The following is a 21,302-nucleotide window of genomic DNA, read 5'->3' on the forward strand; positions in this document are numbered from 1 at the left end:
TGTTCCTTAAAATATGCTATTTCTGATTATTCCAAAGAATCCTTCAACTGTAGTTAAGCTCTATAGAAAATAATTAGTTGTCATAAAGCTTCTGACTATGTGGTATGTTTCTCAGGAAAGAACACTGGTCTGAGCCAAGCATGGTGAACTTGGATCAGATGCACAGTAGGTGCTTCCAGTTCTGGGGCAGCGGGCTCCTCCTGAGTAGTGTCTAACAACTGATCAAGTGTTGTAAGACTTTACAGCCTAACATAAAAGTGATGCTAACATTCAGCTCTCCTGAAATCAATCCAAGAAAGAGATGACTAGTGTTAAAGATGTACTACAAATACACAGGCCTAAAGCTTCAATTACTCTTGCCTGGAAAATCCCATGGACGGAGGAGCCTGGTGGGCTGCAAACCATGGGGTCGCTAAGAGCTGGACACGACTGAGCGACTTCACTTTCACTTTTCACTTTCATGCATTGGAGAAGGAAATGGCAACCCACTCCGGTGTTCTCGCCTGGAGAATCCCAGGGACGGGGGAGCCTGGTGGGCTGCCGTCTATGGGGCCACACAGAGTCGGACACGACTAATGCGACTTAGCAGCAGCAGCAGCAGCGGCAAAGCTTCAATAAATTAAAACAGCCCTTGCTAACCTATACTGAACACATCAGCAAATACTGTTATATTGAAGTGCATATAGTCAGACAAATATTATATGTTACCACCTTTAATATTTATATATATGGTACTAACTCCCCCAAAGGTTAGACTTGTGAGATTATTAAGAAACACATTCCTTGTTTTTTAACATTAAATACAGGTTTTCTATTAAAGAGAATATTAGAATATATTTTTCCTGGTGTCTAAAATAGGCATCAAATTTCTAAAGAGAAGAGAAAAGGCCTTAGGCAAAGAGCCACATACTAAATATTCAGACTGGTCTAAGGATACTTAAATTAATAAATTAACTTGAATAAATTAAGTGTGCACATTCAGAACAGAAGTGGAGCTTTGGGCCAGCAACATGTGAACCAAAGGCAAAAATCTGCCAAGGTTAAGGCTGGTTTTTATATACAGTACAATGTATTTTCTCTCCCCCCCGCCAAGTTCATTTAGCATTCACGCTGCTGTTATTTAAAGTGCATTGCCAAGCTAAAACAGAAGCTTCCTAACGAAAAAAAATTGCTGTCATAGAAAGTTTCTTTTGTTTTAGAGTCTTCCTTCTACCTATTTTTAGCATTTTCTTTTTGCCCTTCACACACTTAGTGTAAGAGATTGCTGCAACAATTACATGACTCTGGACACAAAGCATGATGACTGTCAGGGTGATAGCCGGTGTAAGGAATTACTTTCTTCTTCTGCTGGAGTCAATTTAAGTGTTGGCAGTTTCCGAGGAGGAAGCTGAGGGCTTTGGCGAAGATTGTCATCCATCTGTGGAAAGTACAAAAGGTACATCTGACTAATAGCTGTGGTACCACGAATACGGACTGTGGCGTCCCCACCCAAACTATAGCCTAGACAAGTACAGAACCTTATGTTTCTAGCACTGCTAGAGAAATCTCTTCTTGCAAATAATCTCCAAAGAATTCTAAACACCATACCTAAATACTGCCTGACTTAGTACATGTACGGGGCTTCCCTTGTGGCTCAGCTGGTAAATAATCCGCCTGCAATGTGGGAGACCTGGGTTCGATCCCTGGGTTGGGAAGATCCCTGGAGCAGGGAAAGGCTACCCACTTCAGTATTCTGGCCTGGAGAATTCCATGGACTGTATAGTCCATGGGGTTGCAAAGAGTCAGACACGACTGAGCGACTTTCACTTTCACTTAGTGTATGTATAAAAGCGGTATGGCTCATCCTGGATGGCTTCACAAAATTACAGTAATGTCACAAAATGAACCGTCTGAATTCAACCACAGTACAACTTGGTTTAAGAAACCTTCTCATACTAAGCGTAAAAGCAACATTTCTGTTAGACTACTTTCCACAGGTTACAAAGTATGTTCTCATTTGAGCTTCCCAAGACAATTATAAAGAAAAAAAGACCATCATTCTCTATTTTACAGATTAGCAAAAGGAAGCTCAGAAAGGTTATCAGATTTGCATTAGCAAAGCTAGCATTAGAGCTGAAATGTGAACCCTGGTCTTATACTAATACTATTGTTCTTCCAACTATACCTCAATGTCTCAGTAAAAATGACCTGTACTCCACTCAAAAAGATCACCTCTTTTAGGCTCTGAGTATTTAGACCAAGGAAGGCTAGGAAAAGAGACAGAAGGATAAATACTTTAGACCTCACCCAGAGGCACTGCAAACAATGGATCAGTTCTAAGTCTGCTCTAGAGAAACAAAGTAACGTGGAGCACATTTAGAAAATGTCCAAGAGTTTCAGGAGTACATTAGCATCCCTGAAAACATCAGAAGAGGGGTTATTTAGATCTGAGTCAGACCCTAGAAAGCTACCTTTAACCAGGGTACCCCAAAACCAGAGTGCAAGGTCCTGGTGTTAAGCTACTTCATAAAAGTCTTGAAAGCAGCTGCCATCGATGACCCAAAACCAACAGAATACAGCGTCTTATCACCTAGCTGGTAGACAGGTTTTTTTCAGAGTTTTAACATGTGTAGCGCAAAACTCTCTCCTTTCAAGATGCTTTTATAAAGCACAGAGGAAATGTTTCAGCAGAGGTACATGGGGTTTATAATCAAAGGAAAAGAATAAAAGACTAACTCAGTTTTCCAATGGACAAGAGTATTCCCAGTGAACTATTTGAATCAGTTGTGTTGTCTTTTTTTCCTTGCAAGAACTAAGTTCCTCAAACATAACTCTTTTCTTTTTTTTTTAAGCTCTAGATTTTCTGACTAAATGGTGAACAGTGGTAGTCAAGAGAATTTGTCGTTCTATTGTCTTGTAGCGAACAGTGATCTGTACTGAAGAGCAGATGGGAAGTGGGGTGGGGAGAGGTGCTGGCATAGGGCTAGGAGACGCTCATATAGTGATGATGCCACAGTGAACTTTACAGAAGTGGTGGCAGGGCCTCTTGGTTTCACTTTCTGCACATGTAGGTCTGAAATGAATTTGCCACAGATGGAAATGAAAACTACACTGGATAGTCTTCATCCAGCAGAAAAGTATCTACAACAGTCTGAATAATTTTTCCATTATCCACACTTAACTCTTGGTGTATTTCCTCTCATGAGATTTACTGCATTGGGCTAAGAATTAAGACAAACTTGGCTTTCATTCAGCTTACCCAAACTTTAACAAGAGGTACATAGGTAAGAAGTTAAGTGTTAGTCGCTCAGTTGTGTCTGATTCTTTGCAACCCTGTGGACTATAGCCCATCAGGCTCCTCTGTTCATGGGATTCTCCAGGCAAGAATCCTGGAGTGGGTAGCCACTGTCTTCTCCAGGGGATCATGAAGTGAAGTGAAAGGTGCTCAGTCGTGTCCGACTCTTTGTGACCCCATGGACTACATAGTCCATGGAATTCTCCAGGCCAGAATACTGGAGTGGGTAGCCTTTCCCTTCTCCAGGGGATCTTCCCAACAAAGGTCTCCCACATTGCAGGCGGATTCTTTACCAGCTGAGCCACAAGGAAAACCCAAGAATATACCATAAAAAGAAATAAAATGGTCATTCCAGAGAGTGGCAGTTGTAAAACTGGCTATTACCACCAGTAGTAATGGATACATAATTTCATTCACGAGTTACAGAGCTGACTACACAGCCCATGCTGGAATCCAATTACTAGGGTTCAGATTCTCTCTCCACTTCTTGCCAGCTGAATGACCTCAGGCAGATGATGTTATAAGCTACTTGAAGCTTCAGTTATCTCATCTGTAAAACGGGGATAACAGAGTACCTGCACACACAGGGTTGCTGTGAGAGTAAATGAGATAACTCATATACAGCTCACATGATACAGTGCCTGTTACTCAATCCCCCAAACCTCTAGCCAGTGTTATTAGGCCATAATGACCCCTTAGTTTGTGAAAGAATGAAGCATTATCCATTTGTATAAGAAAAAAGCAAGTTTATCAAACACTTGAGGAGAAAACTGTATAACTCTCTTTTTTCCACCTAGAATCACCCTTGAAATTTCCATTGTTGGTTCCCTCCCCTGCCCAATTCCTCAATATTTCTCTCAACAAATGCATAGTCCCTAAGTGGCAAATATTCACACTAGCCCAAAACTGTAAGCAACATTTAGAACAGAGGATAGGAAGGAGAAAAAAAAAAAAAAAAAAAAACACTTATGTGAAAGAAAGAAAAAGACACCATAGTGCTATTAGTAAGAAAGAATAAGCACAGGAGCTTACGATCAAGAAAACAACCCTGAGAGACGGAAAGGAGCAGACAAGCAAGCAAGAAGTGTTTTTCTGTTTCTTTCTCTCTCCCCCTCTTTTTTTTTTTTTAAAGCCAAAGTCTCCTAACTTGAAAAGTACTGCTAATTGTGTGGTAAAAGTAAACCCAATGCTATTATCAGATCTTTCCCCCAATCAGTCCATTACTGGCTTCAAAACACTGTATTTTGTACCGCTTTAGTAAATGTATATTTAAACAACTTTCTGAAAAAAATAAACTTAAAAAAATAAAGAAAAGGGTAAAGGTAATGCATAACCCAAGTTACAATATTAACTGCAGAAAGGAAAATGCTGAACTAGTACAAAATAACGACTGAAGTAAACTTGACCTTTTCAATCAAGTTGGATTCCTTATTTACAAGTTGTGTCAGTTTCTGTAGATTTGCATCTACCATTTCTTGTCCAGCAGGAGAGATGCCTAAGAAGCCAGGACAGAAATCAGAAAGAGGAAATTTTGAAAGCCTTACAAGCTGTTTAGATTCAAAGAATATTAAGTCTATCCACCCCCTAAGTGCTCCATCCCCCACCCACCTCCCCAAAAAGGCAAAGTGAAAAACCATTCTCGGTTCAAAGGCAAACTTAAGACATACGGTAATACTCCAAAACCAAACCCTAAGCCAAAGGACTAAATGTGTCCTTAAGGAGACCCAGTTAGCCAAGTGTTAGGCAGACAGCCAGGTCTTTAATAAGAGCACAGCAGTCCTCATTGCCTTCTCAAATTTGATTTGTACCTTTTCCCCACCCATTTCAAATAGGCCTTTAGTTACAACTACCGCATTTGAAGAGCTTTCTAAGGGCCAAACAAGTATCCACGCCTCCAAAGCACTCGAACGGACTTTAAAAAAATACAGTTTTCTGGGATCTATTCCAGGAGTGGATTCTATTCTAATTCAGTGAATCTGGTACAGGATTTAAGATTTTGTATTTGTTCTGTGGTCAGGTTTGCTAACCACTGCTCCCAAGTAACAAGGTTGAAAATTACTCAGTTTCATGACTTCCAAACTCCTAACCTCTCCCTTGTTACATACAAGTGTATTATACACAAAACACATAACGCACTATATAAAAAAGTAAACTGTTCCTAAGCCAATGGTCCTCATGACTTGTTTCTTAAAAGGACAATTTCTGCCAACTCTGCCCACACAAACGTAGTGTCCCGATCACTTAAGCACAGGGCCCCACGCTCTGGAAGAAGCAGCACCTAAGTGCCCGGTGCCCTCTATTTCCTATACCTCCAGTCTGCTGCAATCAGTTTGCAAGTAGTGGAATCATGGGAATGTACCTCACCAAAATCAATCTGCTGCTCATTTCTGTTCACGCAGGAAAATGTCAGAAGCAACATTTAAAGTAATTGCCCATTTGCATTAGGATAAAGGCTGTCTTTCAATAGGGACATAATAAATACCTGTGGTTAACTTTTAGAAGAAAATGACCCACTTCAAAGGGGCAATATTTAAAGAACAAGAAGCGAGAACTGTATAAAATCCAGAAGAACAGACAAAAGGCAAATAAATATTTCTCTATTGAAAGAACTAACACATGGGGGGAAGAAAAGTTGGAAAAAATGCCACTTTTTGAAGTTTTATAAACCAGGATTTTGGAGAAGGAAATGGCAACCCACTCCAGTGTTCTTGCCTGGAGAATCCCAGGGATGGAGGAGCCTGGTGGGCTGCCGTCTATGGGGTCGCAGAGTCGGACACGACTGAAGCACCTTAGCAGCAGCAGCAGCAAACCAAGGTTTAAAGACAATATACACACGTTTTAAATAAGTAATGGATTTGGTGTATACCTCCTTAGGAGAATATGCAAATATTCTGTGCAAACAAAGATTAGCTGAAGAAGAACCAACTTACCTCCAAGACTAACCCTAAAATAACTGTTTAGGATATCATCACAAAAGCGACACAGGTTGGAGAGCTGCTTCAAATGTTCTTGTAACTGAACTTTAGGAAAACGTACTTTATAAAGAGGTGCGAGAAAACCAAACACATAGGCATCCAAAGTGGAAGGCCTGAAAATAAATTAAGGATTTTTAAAAAGCACATAAGAAAATATTAATCTGGGATTATGCTAAAAACTTTTTCTCAAATACATTTATCAATTCTGCAGTATACAATATAGTCTTTTAAAAGGTTTATTACCCATTTGGGCTTATAAAAATGAAACAACTAGGGTTTTACTCATTAGCAGTTTTTTAAAATACTCTTATCCATTTTATTTAGAAGAAAATTTAAGTTGTAAATTAAAAGATTTACTCACAGGCATCATATAGAGACTACAGACTGGGTGGAAACAGTCTTAAAAGTTTCAAAGTCACATATGCAACATATGAAGTCAATGTTAGATTACCCCAACAGAAAGTTTCCCATAGTAAAAAAATCCACCAAGTATTTTTTTAAGTGGCAAACTCATTGGGGATGGGGTAAAAGGACCTGGCAAGGGAACTTGCTTTAAGTAACTGCTCGATGGATATATGTGAACAAAACATTAAAATGGTTTTATAAGGGAATGTACTCACATATCTCCAAAGAAAAACTGAGATGTTCCCAATCTGTTTGACAGAAGATTTAGGCACTCCTTCGCATCTCTGTATATCTAATAAGGATGAAATTACATCTCAAAAGTAGGAAAGATGCTCGAGAACTCCTTTTCAGGCTGGCATCGATAAGTATTGGGCAGGCCAAAAAGTTTGCTCGGGTTTTTCTGTACCATCTTATCATACAGAAAAACCCGAACGAATTTTTTGACCAACCCAATAGTTTCATCTCTGTTCTCTCTTGTCCCTCCTCCAGAGAGCCCTTGCTCTGAAGGTAATTCCAACCATACCTGAGCTTCTACTTCTCGAAGGTGGTAGAAGGGAGGCTCTCCCCTGGTTAGGAGAATCCTATTCAGTGCTCCTTTAGACATTCTTCCAGGCAGGATCAAACTCAAGGGAAAAGGCATTCGTGAAGCAAACCATGGCTTTGTCACAGTAAAGTAATTATCACTCTCAACCCAGAATGTGTGAAGCTGCAAAAGGAGAGGGAAAAACACTACAAGGATATTCTTTTATTAAAAGAAGATCATTCAGTAGATGTAAAACTTTTTCATAAATATCTCTGAGTGAAATTAACTTCATACCCATTTTCCAGCTAGGATGATTCAAGGATAAATCAAGGTTTTTAAACATGTGAGTTTTGTTTTGCTCTATCCCAAGCATACAGAATAAGGCCTGGAACATACCAGGTACTTAATGAATATTTTCTGAATGAATTACAGTTGGCCCAAATCTATACATGGAGCAACAAACTCTGTCTTTCACAGAGAATTTTTATTTCCAAAATGACACTGTCTTTCACTTTGTTGGTTCCTATACTAGTTGCATGTCTAACAGAATCAACCCAGTTTCACAGTTACGTGAAACAATCGAAAATAATACATAAATGAAATTTCCTCTCTTACGCCTCTTCCGTTATTTTTTTTCTAAGCAGACTAAGTACATTCTCAGTAAGTCACTAAAATACTATAATATTCACCAATGCTCACCACTGCAGGAAGAAGCTTCTCTTCAAGGAGAGCAATGTAAGCTAGCGTATCTGCCCCTTGTTTTGCTGAAAGTTCATAATCAGCATTGTATTTCTGTTAAAAAATATAAAACCCAAAACCTCATAAGTCAAGAACATCCCAAAACAGTGAAACTAAATAAACTAGGACTCCTATTCTTCTTCAAAAATGGCAAACATATTAAAAGGGAAAAGAGAAATACAAATTCAGTAACAAATGCTACTTAATGCAAATAAAGTTCTGAGCACAGTGTCATGTACACAGTAAGGTCCATAAATGTTATATTTAATTTTTATTTTTAACTATTATGTCAATGATTTTTAATGACCTTAGTTTAGTGCACGGCATGTAGTACAAACTTAATATAAGCTATTATTATTTTTGTTAATTTATAACAAGGAAAAGTTCTAATTAGCTGTGTTCCCCATGAAAAGAGCAAACTTTCCCATTTAGAAAAGTTGTAAATTTTGTTGACATAGGACTTCCTTAACTATTGGCAAAACTGATGATAACTTTCACGTTTATATAAATTGCTACATGTTTAAACATTTTAGATACATAAACCTTGGCATGTTCAGATATTTTGGATACATTATTTCATGAAACATTTAACTGCAACTATTAGTATTAGTATCAGATCAGTTCAGTTCAGTCACAGTTTAAGTAATTTTAAAAAATAGTTGCTAGTTGATAGGAACTCAGACCTCATACCAAGAACAAAATGTGTAGCAGTTATGGAACTAAATTTACAATCATATCAATAAGTGTAATAGTGAAGATCGCTAAATTGAATCTACTTATACCTAAACTTCAATAAAAGCCAAGCAAAGTGCATGATCATATAAGTTGACTGTAACTCACTATATGGCTTTTGAATCACAGTACAACTCAATTTAGAGCAGTGACTCTCAGATTTATGTTTTTTTTTTTTTTTTTATCAAATCCTATGTATCTCCAAGGTGGTTAGGTGGTAAAGAATCTGCCTGCAATGCAGGAGACCCGGGGTTCGATCCTTGGGCAGGGAAGATCCTCTGGACAAGGGAATGGCAACCCACTCTGATATTCTTGCCTGGAGAATCCCCATGGACAGAGGAACCTGGTGGGCTACAGTCCATGGGGTCACAAAGAGTCGGACTCAACTGAAGCATTGCATGTATCTCCAAAAAGGAATTCTAAACAAATATTTTTAATGTTTTTCTTTTTTTAAAGTAACATGCAGGGATGGAGAATCTACTTATTCAAAAAGGACCACCCACCTGTTTTCTTAAAAAGTTTAGTATTTTTGCTGGCTGAGAAATAGTATTGTCTTCAGTTGTCAAAACTGGTACATCTCCTATAATCAAAAAACATTTTACACACAATAAGGCATTTTGATATCCTTTGAAGAGATCCCAGTACCCTTAAAACTACACCAATCACATTTGGAGGAGGAAAAAATGAGTAAGATATTTTAGGTTTTTGCAGTGTTACACACACACACACACACACACACACACAGTTTTGGAGAGCATTTCATTTCTCATAATTTCCACTTATTTGGCTTGTCCTTTGAAGTATTACTCAGAATGATCAAAACATAAGCAACATACAATCAAGGTCATGGTGAGAACTAAAACCCCAAGGTACTCCATGGCTACATGCCTTCTAGCTTTAAATGAGAGGGGGGATGGGGCAGAAAGGGGGCAGAAAGGAGCGTTTAAAAGTTTACAGTGTACCTCTTGAACCTCTCCAGTTGTTATCTATGACATTGACTTTCAGGGGTGCACCAGAAAATTTGGCGTAAGCCTGAAAGAGAGTTTGCAATAAAACATTTTAGACTGAGTACTAAAGGAAATCTGCAGAGCAGCTTGACTTCAAATCTGGGTGCCCCGAAAGGTAGACACATCAGACTCCGGGGCTGCATCCCTCCCCAGACTTCTAGCCGCTGTTGCGCACGCCAGCTGCCAGGGCTTTGGGGGTTTATTTCACCCCCACCCCAACAATCAGGGGATACAGAGCAGGGAGCGCGCGCCCCCTGCTTTGGGCTTTCCATCGCCCAGACAGCTTTGCATGATTGAAAACACTCGGAGACAAGCGGTGAAGCCATGACTTCCCCGCCGTGGCTTCGGCGGGGACACAGGCTAGGCTGTAACTTCTCGGACGCGAGGGAGCCCAGATCGCTGCTGCAAGCAGCGTCCGGGCCGGCCCGGGCCGGTGCGCCGCGCGGGAACCACCTTTAGCCGCCGGGACCCGGCCAGCCAGCCTCGCGCCTCTGGCCCCGCCCCTTCTTGCCCGCGCCCGCGCCAGCGAGACGGCCTCACCATCACCACCAGGGAGTCGCTGTGCACCGACGGAAGCCCCCAGCCGCCTCCCCAGCAACTGAGTTCCAAGGGGGCCGCCATCTTGCCGGGGCCGACCTTTGTTATCCCGGAAGTGCTTTTGCCACCTACTTTCCGGCAGGTGGAATCACGGGGGCGGGGCGAGGAGAGAAGAGATCTCTGGGGACCGGGAGAGATGCGAGAAGGACCCCTGGAGGGATTAATCGCATGCTTAGAATCGGCTTGGCCTAGGGGTTGAGAGTCCTGGGCAGTAAGTCAGATAGCCTGCTAGTAGTAAGTCCCCAGATACTTATTGCATGCCTAATGTGTCCCATGGAGAAGGAACTGGCAACCCACTCCAGTATTCTTGCCTGGAGAATCCCAGGGACGGGGGAGCCTGGCAGGCTATACAGTCCATGGGGTTCGGACACGACTTAGCGACTAAAGCAAGCAATGTGTCCCAAGCCCTTTGACCATTACTACCCTGGGCCTAAACTAACCCATTTGTAGAACTAGGCATAGTAGTTTAGTCACAAGATTGTTCTGTTTAAAACTATGACATGGGGGTAAAGAACTTGACATACATCGTAGGCACTCTGATTGTTTGACCCCTTTCCCTCATATATTTGGCTTCTGCTTCTTGCCATTCTCAATCTCAGTTAGTCACCTGCATGTTTACTTGTTACACTTTTTCTAAAAGTAGCAAGTTTCCTGGAGTTTGTCAAGTTTCCTGGAGTTTGTCAAGTTTCCTGGAGTTTGAAGAATTCTGCCCTTCTTCAGTCTGGAATATCTTTCTTTCTTCCCTGGCTCTGCTCCCTCAAAGATGAGCTTAACTGTCATCTCCCTGGTACAGTTTTCCGAAATCAGGAACTTCTGGATCCCTGCAGCCTCTTGTACATACTTGAATTGTAGCTTCTACCTGATAAAAACTTTTTGCCTTTCAGTGTACTGAAAGTTCTTGGAAGACAGAATTGGGCTGGCTTCCTAGATGTGAGACCTCAGCAATTACACAGAGACCTGTGCTTAGAAAGCTCACACTTGCCTTAATGTTCCTGTGTTATTGTTTTGAAATTCTTAATAATTTTTGAACAGAGGGCCCTGAGTTTTTTATTTCAATTGGGCCCTGCAACATGTCATCAGTCGTGTCTGTGGGCCTTGTGGGCATGAACTACATGTTTCTTAAACATCAAACTGACACTTTCTTAGAAAAACTGAGGGAAAAAAAGTAAAGATGGACCCTGGAAATGTCTTGATCATAACATGCTCTCTGGGTCTTGAAATTAGGACTTGGGTACCAGGTGTCTTTCTAGAAGGCACAGTAGACTTTCTGGGATATTCTCTCAGGCATTCCTCTGGGCTCTTTCCTTTTCCATGCCCCTGAGATGATTGGGTCCCTTTAAACAACTGAAAACTCAAAAGAAATCTCTGCAAATTTTCATAAAGTTACAACTCAACAAGTAATTGCTAAACAGTCCCTTACTGTTTACACAGCCATCTAAATTACAGTATCAATCTGCTAGAGTCCTTTTTCATGTTTCAAAAGCAAGAGTTTGAAACTTTGAAGAAATGGGTAGAGAAGTTATGTCAAAGGTGAGATTCCATTAACAATACTTAAAATTGGAAAACGTGTAACATAAATATCATTAAAATTACATGTCAAAATATTTATTGAGCAGCTGCTATCTCCAAAACACTGTAAAATTCTGGGATGATACAGAGATAAATAAGTTATTAATTCTATTCTCAGGAGTTTATAGTCTACCAAGGAGACAAAGAATTAGGTGTAACAAATCAGATTATCAAGAGAAAAGTTGGAGATTAAAATACTATGGAAGCAGAGAGCAGGAATGATACATCCTCTGCAGAATCAGTAGAAACTGTCTGTGTAGTCTTCCGTATAAAGAAGGTAATTCAACTTTCAGATTCAAGTAATTGGACTCCCTGTTTAGAGGATTAAAATCCAAAGCCATAAATCTCAGAGTCCAGATACGACAATTAGGCATTTTAAATAATCGTACACAGAGAATGTATGTTGCTTGAGTCTTGTTTATAGAAGGGAGGGGGGTTAAAGTGGATGTACATTCTTTGTGGACACACAATTATTATTAATTCCTCAGCTCAGCCTTCTCCCTTATTGCTACTGTTACAAAGGACAGTTTCATTTGCATTAAAGGGAAATTGAATCTCTTAGCATTGCGTTGAGACAGAGAATGGCATGCTATTGCTTTTGATGAGAGAATCTTTACACACAGGTTTATTTGTATCTATTTAATAGCAGTTTTGTTTTTTGTTTTTTGCTGCAGTTCCTCTGGAGAGTCTATATTTGCTAGATTGAATTTTAGAACCCTAGCACAGTTGATTGCACAACCAGGCTGAAGTATTGTTCCAGAGAACCACACAGAAAGCCGAAACCTTCAGGAATTATGCGTGGTATGGGTAGTTGGCCCCTGTGCATTTTTATGGCTGCTAAAGAATATTGTTCAAAGTTTGTCAAAATCATAATTTCAGATTCCTACCAGGAAACATAATATCTGCAAAACATTTATGTATGTGTGGGATGACCTGAATTACAACTTTATAATGAGTATTCCAGACAATGTTTTCCCTGAAAAAGAAATCTTATTTTTCATAAGATAGACATTAAAAATAGTTTCATCTAGTGATGGTCATCTGGACTCCAGGGACTTGATCTTGGCATCCATTCCTATCCCTCATGTGTTCCTTAACTTAGGAGCCATGTTACAGATTCTGTTAGGATCCTTTGTCTGGGTTGTTAAGAATCTGTGAAATGGTGCTGTTAGCAAAGATGACAGTAACAAGTGATCATGCATTATGAACTAGAAATCCTTGAATGTTGCTTTTAACTCTAAACTTCTATAAGTCACATCCATGTTCAGATATGGAATTCTTGGGGAGGAAAATAACGAATACTGAATGGAGATCAGCAGAACCGGTTTCCTGACTTTGTTTCTAAATAGCCCTATGACCTTGAGCCAATTATTTTACCTATATTCCTTGACTCACTCACTTATAAAGGAAGTAGTTCTGAGATACTATCATTTTGTGTCTGATAAGCATTTAATAATAGTTGACATTCGTGGAACAATTTCTGCATGCCGGAAATTGTTTTAAATATCCAACATAGCACATTTGACCTTCATAATGACTCCATGAGGTAAGTACTATAATGTTCCCCTATTTTCAGGGAGGGAAATTAAGGGCCAAAGTTGTTAATTAACCTTCCCAAGGTCACCTAGCCAACAGGTGATAGAGACAGGATTTGAGCCCAGGCATTCTAGGCTCATACTCTAAAACACTATGTCATTCTGCCTGTAGCCTTCATCTTTTAAAAAAGTTTTTATTGAAATATAGTTGATTTATAATGTTGTATTAGTTTCAGATTGTACAGCAAAGTGATTCAGATGTATGTGTGTGTGAGAGAGTGTACAACAACAAAATATATATATTTATTCTTTTTTAACTTTCTCTTTTATTGTAAGGTATTAAGAATAGTTCTCTGTGCTATACAGTAGGTCCTTGTTGGTTATCTGTTTTACGTATAGTAGTGTGTGTATTTGGAGAAGGCAATGGCACCCCACTCCAGTACTCTTGCCTGGAAAATCCCATGGACAGAGGAGCCTGGTAGGCTGCAGTCCATAGGGTCGCTAAGAGTCAGACACGACTGAGCGACTTCACTTTCACTTTTCACTTTCATGCATTGGAGAAGGAAATGGCCACCCACTCCAGTGTTCTTGCCTAGAGAATCCCAGGGACGGGGGAGCCAAGTGGGCTGCTGTCTATGGGGTCGCACAGAGTTGGACACGACTGAAGTGACTTAGCAGCAGCAGCAGCAGCAGCAGCAGCAGCAGTGTGTGTATTTTAATCTCAAACTCCTAATTTATTCCTTGCTCCCTTTCTCTTTTAGTAACCATAATTTTGTTTTCTATTTCTGTTTTGTAAAGAAGTTCATTTGTATCATTTTTTTACATTCTACATATAAGCAATATCACGTGACATTTGTCTTTCTCTGTCTGACTTACTTGACTTAGTATGATCATCTCCAGGTCCATCCATGTTGCTGCAGATGGCATTGTTTCACTCTTTTTTAGGACTAATATTCCATTGAGTGTATATATAAAACAGATCTTTATCCATTCAGCTGTTGATGGACACTTAGCTTGTTTCCATATCTTGCCTATTGTAAATAAGTGCTGCTGTGAACATTGATGTGCGTGCGTCTTTTTGAATTATGTTTTTCTCCAGATATATGCCCAGGAGTGGGATAACAGAATCATGTGGTAACTCTGTTTTTAGTTCTTTTAAGGAGGGTTCCTTTTTCTCCATACCCTCTCCAGCATTTATTATTTGTAAACTTTTTTTTTTTTTTTTTTTTACTGTGTTGGGTCTTAGTTGCACAGAATCTTCATTGCATCATGCAGGATCTTTTCATATGGCACACGGACTCTAGTTATGGTTCGAGGGCCCAGTAGCTGTGGTGCATGGACTTTAGCTGCTCTGCAGCATGTGGAATTTTAGTTCCCTAACCAGGGATTGAACTCACGTCCCCTGTGTTGCAAAGTGGATGCTTAACCACTGGACCACCAGGAAAGCCCCTATTTTTAAACTCTTAGATGGACATTCTACCTGTAACCTTCTAAGTAGTCCTATAAAAATCCTAGTTTCACTCAGAGTAGAATTATCAGTGCCGTGAAATCACTATCAATACTTATTAGTATTTGTTTAGAATTAAACTATTAAACAAGTTCGTGAAGCAACTTCTATATGCCCAGTACCCTGCTGGGCAGGAAGAAAATAGAAACTTGTATTTGTGCTTTCAAAGGGATAGTTGACAAAATAAGGTCTACATATTTGAGGTAACTAGAGATGGTTAGGAGATACCATTTTATGTAGCAGACCACAATTTTGTCTAAAGTCTAATGTGGCTTTGGAGAAAGTCTATAATGTACTGCTGTGTTTGGCAAAGGCCTGAGAGAAGAAGTAGGGCCTTGGGTGACCTTGGATGACCTTGAAGGATGAGTACGCTGGGTTTAAATTGGCACAGAAGACAACACTACATATGGGCTATGCTGCATGAATCAAGGCTTGGAGAAGGGAATGACAATGGCAAAGCATCTAAGACAATTAATGGATATGGGATTTGATAATAAGCTAGAGACTGATCAGGAAGAGTGTTTATTAACTTGAGAACCAGAATTAGTGATATTGGAAGGTATGGGAATATGTAGTTGAGGAAGTGAAAAAGAAGTTTAAGTCTTAATACAATATTAATGGATCCACATAGTCATGGATGCGAGGTGGAATTCTATTGTTTTATGAACATGATAGGAGGAAAGGTTTTATGAACTAATACATTGTATTATATAAATTTAAATGGTGTGAAAAAATAAAGGCAGGAAATGCAGGATATTATCAGACAAGAGTCACATTGCATCCTTGCACTGAGCATTTCTCATTGAATAGGCTGTTATAAATCAAATTGAATGATTACTAAAGAAAATGGTATTAGGAATAGAGGCAGGTACAATATCACAAGGAATATATCAGATAAAGTATATAGAAAATATCTGAATGTACAAGATATGACCAGATAAAGGAAGGAAAGGAATAGGACAGGAGCAGAAGACTCAAGGTATAGTTCTTGTAGGAGATGACAGGGTGAGTCTACATACAGATGAAGACAAAATTGGCTGCTGCTGAGCAAAAATCTGAAGATGACAGAAAGAAGATGAATGGGGTCCTAGGAATTACTGTAAGTGTTGAGAAGCAGAGATCAGGAGCTTGAGCAGTGGAGCTCGCACTGAAAATGAAGAGACATGCTTTCTTTCTGACACCAGAGGAAGTTTCAAGGAGAGCAGGAGGTGCTGAGTTAGCTCAAATCAATTACCTTCAAATTTCCCTGTTACATTAGAAAACAAGTCAAAAGAGCATGATGGAAAGAGATTGGGGCTCTAAAGAGAGAGAGAAAGCAATTTAGAGGATATACCAGGGAGTTAGCAAAAGGTGAATAGAAGCATTGCTGATGGTGGCAAAGGTCAAATTTAAATTAGCATAAAGGAGACAAATCAAGTGAAAGCCGCGGGCAGGCTAATAATTAGATGCCCTTTCAAAGAGATATTCTTTAAATATTTATTCAACATTTTATAGAAATGAAGTTAGCTGGAGAATGTTACAGGATCAATTTACATTTTAACAATTCTATTTGTTAGAAGTCCTATGTGGAGACCTGGGTTTTAGTACCTTTTAAAGCTTGGTCCTGAGGATAATAGAAAAAGGAAGGGATGCTAGGAATTCCCCTTGGAATTGAAAGAAAATGGAATCTAAACCTATAGGAGTGGGGTTCAGCCATTCTGCTGCTGCTGCTGCTAAGTCACTTCAGTCATGTCTGACTCTGTGTGACCCCATAGACGGCAGCCCAAGGCTCCCCCGTCCCTGGGATTCTCCAGGCAAGAGTACTGGAGTGGGGTGCCATTGCCTTCTCCTGGAGCCTAGCTAAGTGAGCACAATTATGTGACTTCCTCTAATGATACTTTATTGCCTAGAAATGTAAATGAGACGCAGCTTCATTTATTTATTTGATATCAAGGCTATTAGAGAGTGATATATATTGAAAGAGATTCATTTTACACTTCCCATGCAGTGAACCTGTTGTATTTTGTACAGGCATACCTTGGAGATATTGCGGGTTCATTTCCAGATCACCACAATAAAGCAAATATCACAATAAAGTGAATCACATTTAGCTTCCCAATGAATATAAAAGTTATGTTTACACTATACTATAGTCTGTTTAATCTGTACAATAGCATTATGACTTAAAAAAACACTTTATAGCACTTAATTAAAAATATTTTATAGCTAAAAATGCTAACCATCATCTGAACCTTCAGTGAGTCATAATCTTTTTGTAATAGTAACAGTAAAGATCACTATTAGAATCACTAAAACAAATATAATAATGCAAAAGTTTGAAATGTTTTGAGAATTACCAAAATGTGGAACAGAGACACAAAATAAGCAAAATCTGTTGGAAAAATAGTGCCAATACAGGATTGTCACCAAACTTCAGTTTTTTTTTTAAAGCAGTATCTATGAAGTACAATAAACAGGTTCAGTGCAGTTACTTAGTCATGTCCAACTCTTTGCGACCCCATGTACTGCAGCACGCCAGGCCTCCCTGTCCATCACCAACTCCCAGAGTTTACTCGAACTCATGTCCATTGAGTCAGTGATGGCATCCAACCATCTCATCCTCTGTTGTCCCCTTCTCCTCCCACCTTCAATCTTTCTCAGCATCAGGGTCTTTTCAAATGAGTCAGCTCTTCACATCAGGTGGCCAAAGTATTGGAGTTTCAGCTTCAACATCAGTCCTTCCAATGAACACTCAGGACTGATCTCCTTCAGAATGGACTGGTTGGATCTCCTTGCAGTCCAAGGGACTCTCAAGAGTCTTCTCCAACACCACAGTTCAAAAGCATCAATTCTTTGGTGCTCAGCTTTCTTTATAGTCCAACTCTCACATCCATACATGACTAAGAATTAAGTGAAACAAAAATAGTATTATGTTACATAGTGATCAATTATGTATAAACAGAGGAATCATATTTTTAAAATGAGGGTCCTAAAAGGAAATAAGGTTTCTATTCTTTACTCAAAGTGATAAAACATCATATACCAATAGACTGTAATAAGTTATATATGTATATTGTAATACCTAGAGCAACGAATAAGAAAATAATACAAAGTGATATACTCAAAAACATTAAATAAATCAAAACAGTATTCTAAGAAATGTTTAAGTAACCCCCTACACCAAAAAAAAAAAAAAAAACAAACACAAGAGTGTGTGTGAGCAACGGAAGAATGATTAGCAAGGAATTAATAGAAAACAAATAATAAAATGACAGACTTGAACTCACAAAGTCAATTATTATTCTAAATGTAAATGGTCTAGATACACCAAGTAAAAGAGATTGGCAGAGTGAATGAAAAAAAAATCATGACCCGTAATAAGGACCTACCATATAGCACATGGAGAAGGCAATGGCACCCCACTCCAGTACTCTTGCCTGGAAAATCCCATGGACGGAGGAGCCTGGTAGGCTGTAGTCCATGGGGTCGAGGAGAGTCGGACACGACTGAGCGACTTCACTTTCACTATTCACTTTCATGCATTGGAAGAGGAAATGGCAACCCACTCCAGTGTTCTTGTCTGGAGAATCCCAGGGATGGCGGAGCCTGGTGGGCTGCCATCTATGGGGTCGCACAGAGTCAGACATGACTGCAGCGACTTAGCAGCAGCAGCAGCAGGAACATGGAGAAGGCAATGGCACCCCACTCCAGTACTCTTTCCTGGAAAATCCCATGGACAGAGGAGCCTGGTAGGCTGCAGTTCATGGGGTCGAGAAGAGTCGGACACAACTGAGCGACTACTTTCACTTTTCACTTTCATGCATTGGAGAAGGAAAGGGCAACCCACTCCAGTGTTCTTGCCTGGAGCATCCCAGGGATGGCGGAGCCTGGTGGGCTGCCATCTATGGGGTTGCACAGAGTCAGACATGACTGCAGCAACTTAGCAGCAGCAGCAGCATATAGCACAAGGAACTCTTCTCAATACCCTGTAATGACCTATATAGGAAGATAACCTAAAAAAGAGTGGATGTATGTATGTGTATAACTGATTCACTTTGCTGTAGAGCAGAAACTAATACAACAATAGAAATCAACTATATGCCAATAAAAATTTAAAAACACATACACATACAACCCAGATAAATAATGTCTACAAGGAACTTAAAACTTGATGGCATAGGTAGCTTGGACAGAAAAGGATTGAGAAAGTGATACCATGCAAATATTGATCACACAAAAAAGTAAGAGTTGGCATATTAATATCAAATACAGTAGGCTCCAGAGGAAAGAAAACTACTAGAGACAAGACAGATATTGTATAACAACAAATGGGCCAGCCCACCAAGAAGCCATACCAATCCTAAGTGTGTGTACCAAACAGCAATGCTTCAAAACACATGAAGAAAAAGCTGATAGGTGTGAAAGAATAAATAGACAAACCCGGAATTATAGTTACCACTCCCTCCTCAGCAACTGGTAGAACTACTGGACAGAAAATAAGCAACTATCTCAATGAATTAAACACAGGCTTTAATTCACATTTATAGAACACACCAATCAACAACAGAACACACATTCTTTCCAAGAGCCCATGGAACATTCAGAATACTCACCAAGATAGACCATATCCTAAGTCATACAGCAAATATCAACAACAAAAAAATTGATGAACTCACACAGGAAGTATTTTTTGACCATACTAGAATCAAGCTAGAAATAAGAAATAGAAGGACAACAATAAAATCTCCAAACTCTTGGAAATTAAATAACACACTCGTAAATAATCAATGAGTCAAAGAGGAAGTCTCAAAGGAAAAAATACATAAAATTTAATAGTAAAAATACAAAATATCCTGTTAGGTGAATGAACAGATAAAATATTTACAAAACACCTATCTGTTAATGGATTTGTATCCAAAATATACAAAGAACTCTTGAAACTCAACAAGAGAACAAACAATCCAGTTTAAAAATGGGGAAAAGATGTTAACAGATACCTCATCAAAGAGAATATACAGATGGAAATAAGCATATAAAAAGATGCTCCACATCATTTGTCACTGCTGCTGCTGCTGCTAAGTCACTTCAGTCGTGTCCGACTCTGTGCGACCCCATAGACGGCAGCCCACCAGGCTCCCCCGTCCCTGGGATTCTCCAGGCAAGAACACTGGAGTGGGTTGCCATTTCCTTCTCCAATGCATGAAAGTGAAAAGTGAAAAGTGAAAGTGAAGTCGCTCAGTCGTGTCGGACCCTCAGCCACCCCATGGACTGCAGCCTTCCAGGCGCCTACGTCCATGGGATTCTCCAGGCAAGAGTACTGGAGTGGGGTGTCACTAGGGAATTGCAAATTAATACAACAAGGAGATATCACTATACACCTATTAGAATGGCTAAAACCCAGAAAGCTGATGATCCCAAATGTTTTGCAAGGCTGTGGAACAACAGAAACGCTTATTCATTGCTTGTAGGAATGCAAACTTGGCGAGGCAACTTCTCCCAAAACTAAAGACTCTCTTACCATATATTGTGGGTTGAATTTTTCCACTTCCCCCAAATTATGTTGAAGTCTTAACCCCTAGTACCTGTGATGTGACCTTATTTGGAGATAGAGGGTTTGCAGATGCAGACAAATGAAGATGAGATCGTACAGAATTAGGGGCTTCCCAGGTGCCTCTAGTGGTAAAGAACCAGCCTGCCAATGCAGGAGACATAAGAAACGTGGGTTCAATCCCTGAATCGGGAAGAGGAAATGGCAACACATTCCAGTATTCTTGCCTGGAGAATCCCATGGACAAAGAAGCCTGGGGGGCTATGGTCCATAGGGTTGCAAAGAGATACAACTAAGCAAGTTAGCATGCACACATACTGAATTAGGATGGACCCCAAATCCAATAACTGATGTTCTTATGAGATGGAGACATAGAGACACAGAGACACAGACCCACAGAGAGGGAAGATGGTTGTGGAAGGACTGGCAGAGGTTGGATTGATGTATCAAGAGGCCAAGGAGTACCAAGGATTTCTGGCAGCCATAAGAATCTAGGAAGAAGCAAGAAAGTTTTCTTCCATAGAGTCTTCAGGGGAACTTGGCCCTATTGACACTCAATTTTCACTTCATTTCTAAACTCCAAACTGTGAGAGAATAAGTTTATGTTGTTTATGGTAATTTGTTAAGCAGATCTAGGAAACTAATATATCATACAATCTGGCATTTGTTCCCCTAAGTATATATTCAGCTGATTTGAAAACCTGTGTCCACACAAAAATCTGCACAGGAATGTTTATAGTAGCTTTATTTATAATCACCCAAAACCGGGAGAACCAATGTCCTTCAACAGCTGAGTAGATAAATAAACTGTGAGATATCCATACAATGGAATATTATTCAGCTATAAAAATAAATGACCTATCAAACCCCTGAAAGACATGGATGAACTTACAACGCATACCGCTAAATGAAA

At 39.7% G+C, this 21,302-nt stretch overlaps 1 protein-coding gene across 3 annotated transcripts; it reads right to left on the bottom strand.

Annotated features, from left to right (window-relative positions):
- Window positions 1–697: 697 nt before the first annotated feature.
- Window positions 698–10,307, bottom strand: MTX3 (metaxin 3). 3 transcript variants are annotated; one of them, XM_027552956.1, is made up of 9 exons: window positions 10,195–10,306; window positions 9,610–9,679; window positions 9,151–9,227; window positions 7,877–7,969; window positions 7,178–7,360; window positions 6,870–6,946; window positions 6,205–6,362; window positions 4,681–4,769; window positions 698–1,417 (listed from the first exon to the last, which is right to left on the bottom strand). In XM_027552956.1, exons 1-9 carry the CDS (start codon window positions 10,273–10,275, stop codon window positions 1,307–1,309), a joined length of 939 nt encoding a protein of 312 aa, XP_027408757.1. In that variant the 5' UTR covers window positions 10,276–10,306; the 3' UTR covers window positions 698–1,306. The 3 variants fall into 3 exon arrangements, with proteins under 3 accessions (XP_027408757.1, XP_027408758.1, XP_027408759.1); XM_027552957.1 differs by lacking the exon at window positions 7,877–7,969 and having other exon boundaries at window positions 10,195–10,307; XM_027552958.1 differs by lacking the exon at window positions 4,681–4,769 and having other exon boundaries at window positions 1,325–1,417; window positions 10,195–10,307.
- Window positions 10,308–21,302: the final 10,995 nt, after the last annotated feature.

Source organism: Bos indicus x Bos taurus, chromosome 10, assembly GCF_003369695.1.
Source record: "Bos indicus x Bos taurus breed Angus x Brahman F1 hybrid chromosome 10, Bos_hybrid_MaternalHap_v2.0, whole genome shotgun sequence".
Lineage (NCBI taxonomy): Eukaryota > Metazoa > Chordata > Mammalia > Artiodactyla > Bovidae > Bos > Bos indicus x Bos taurus.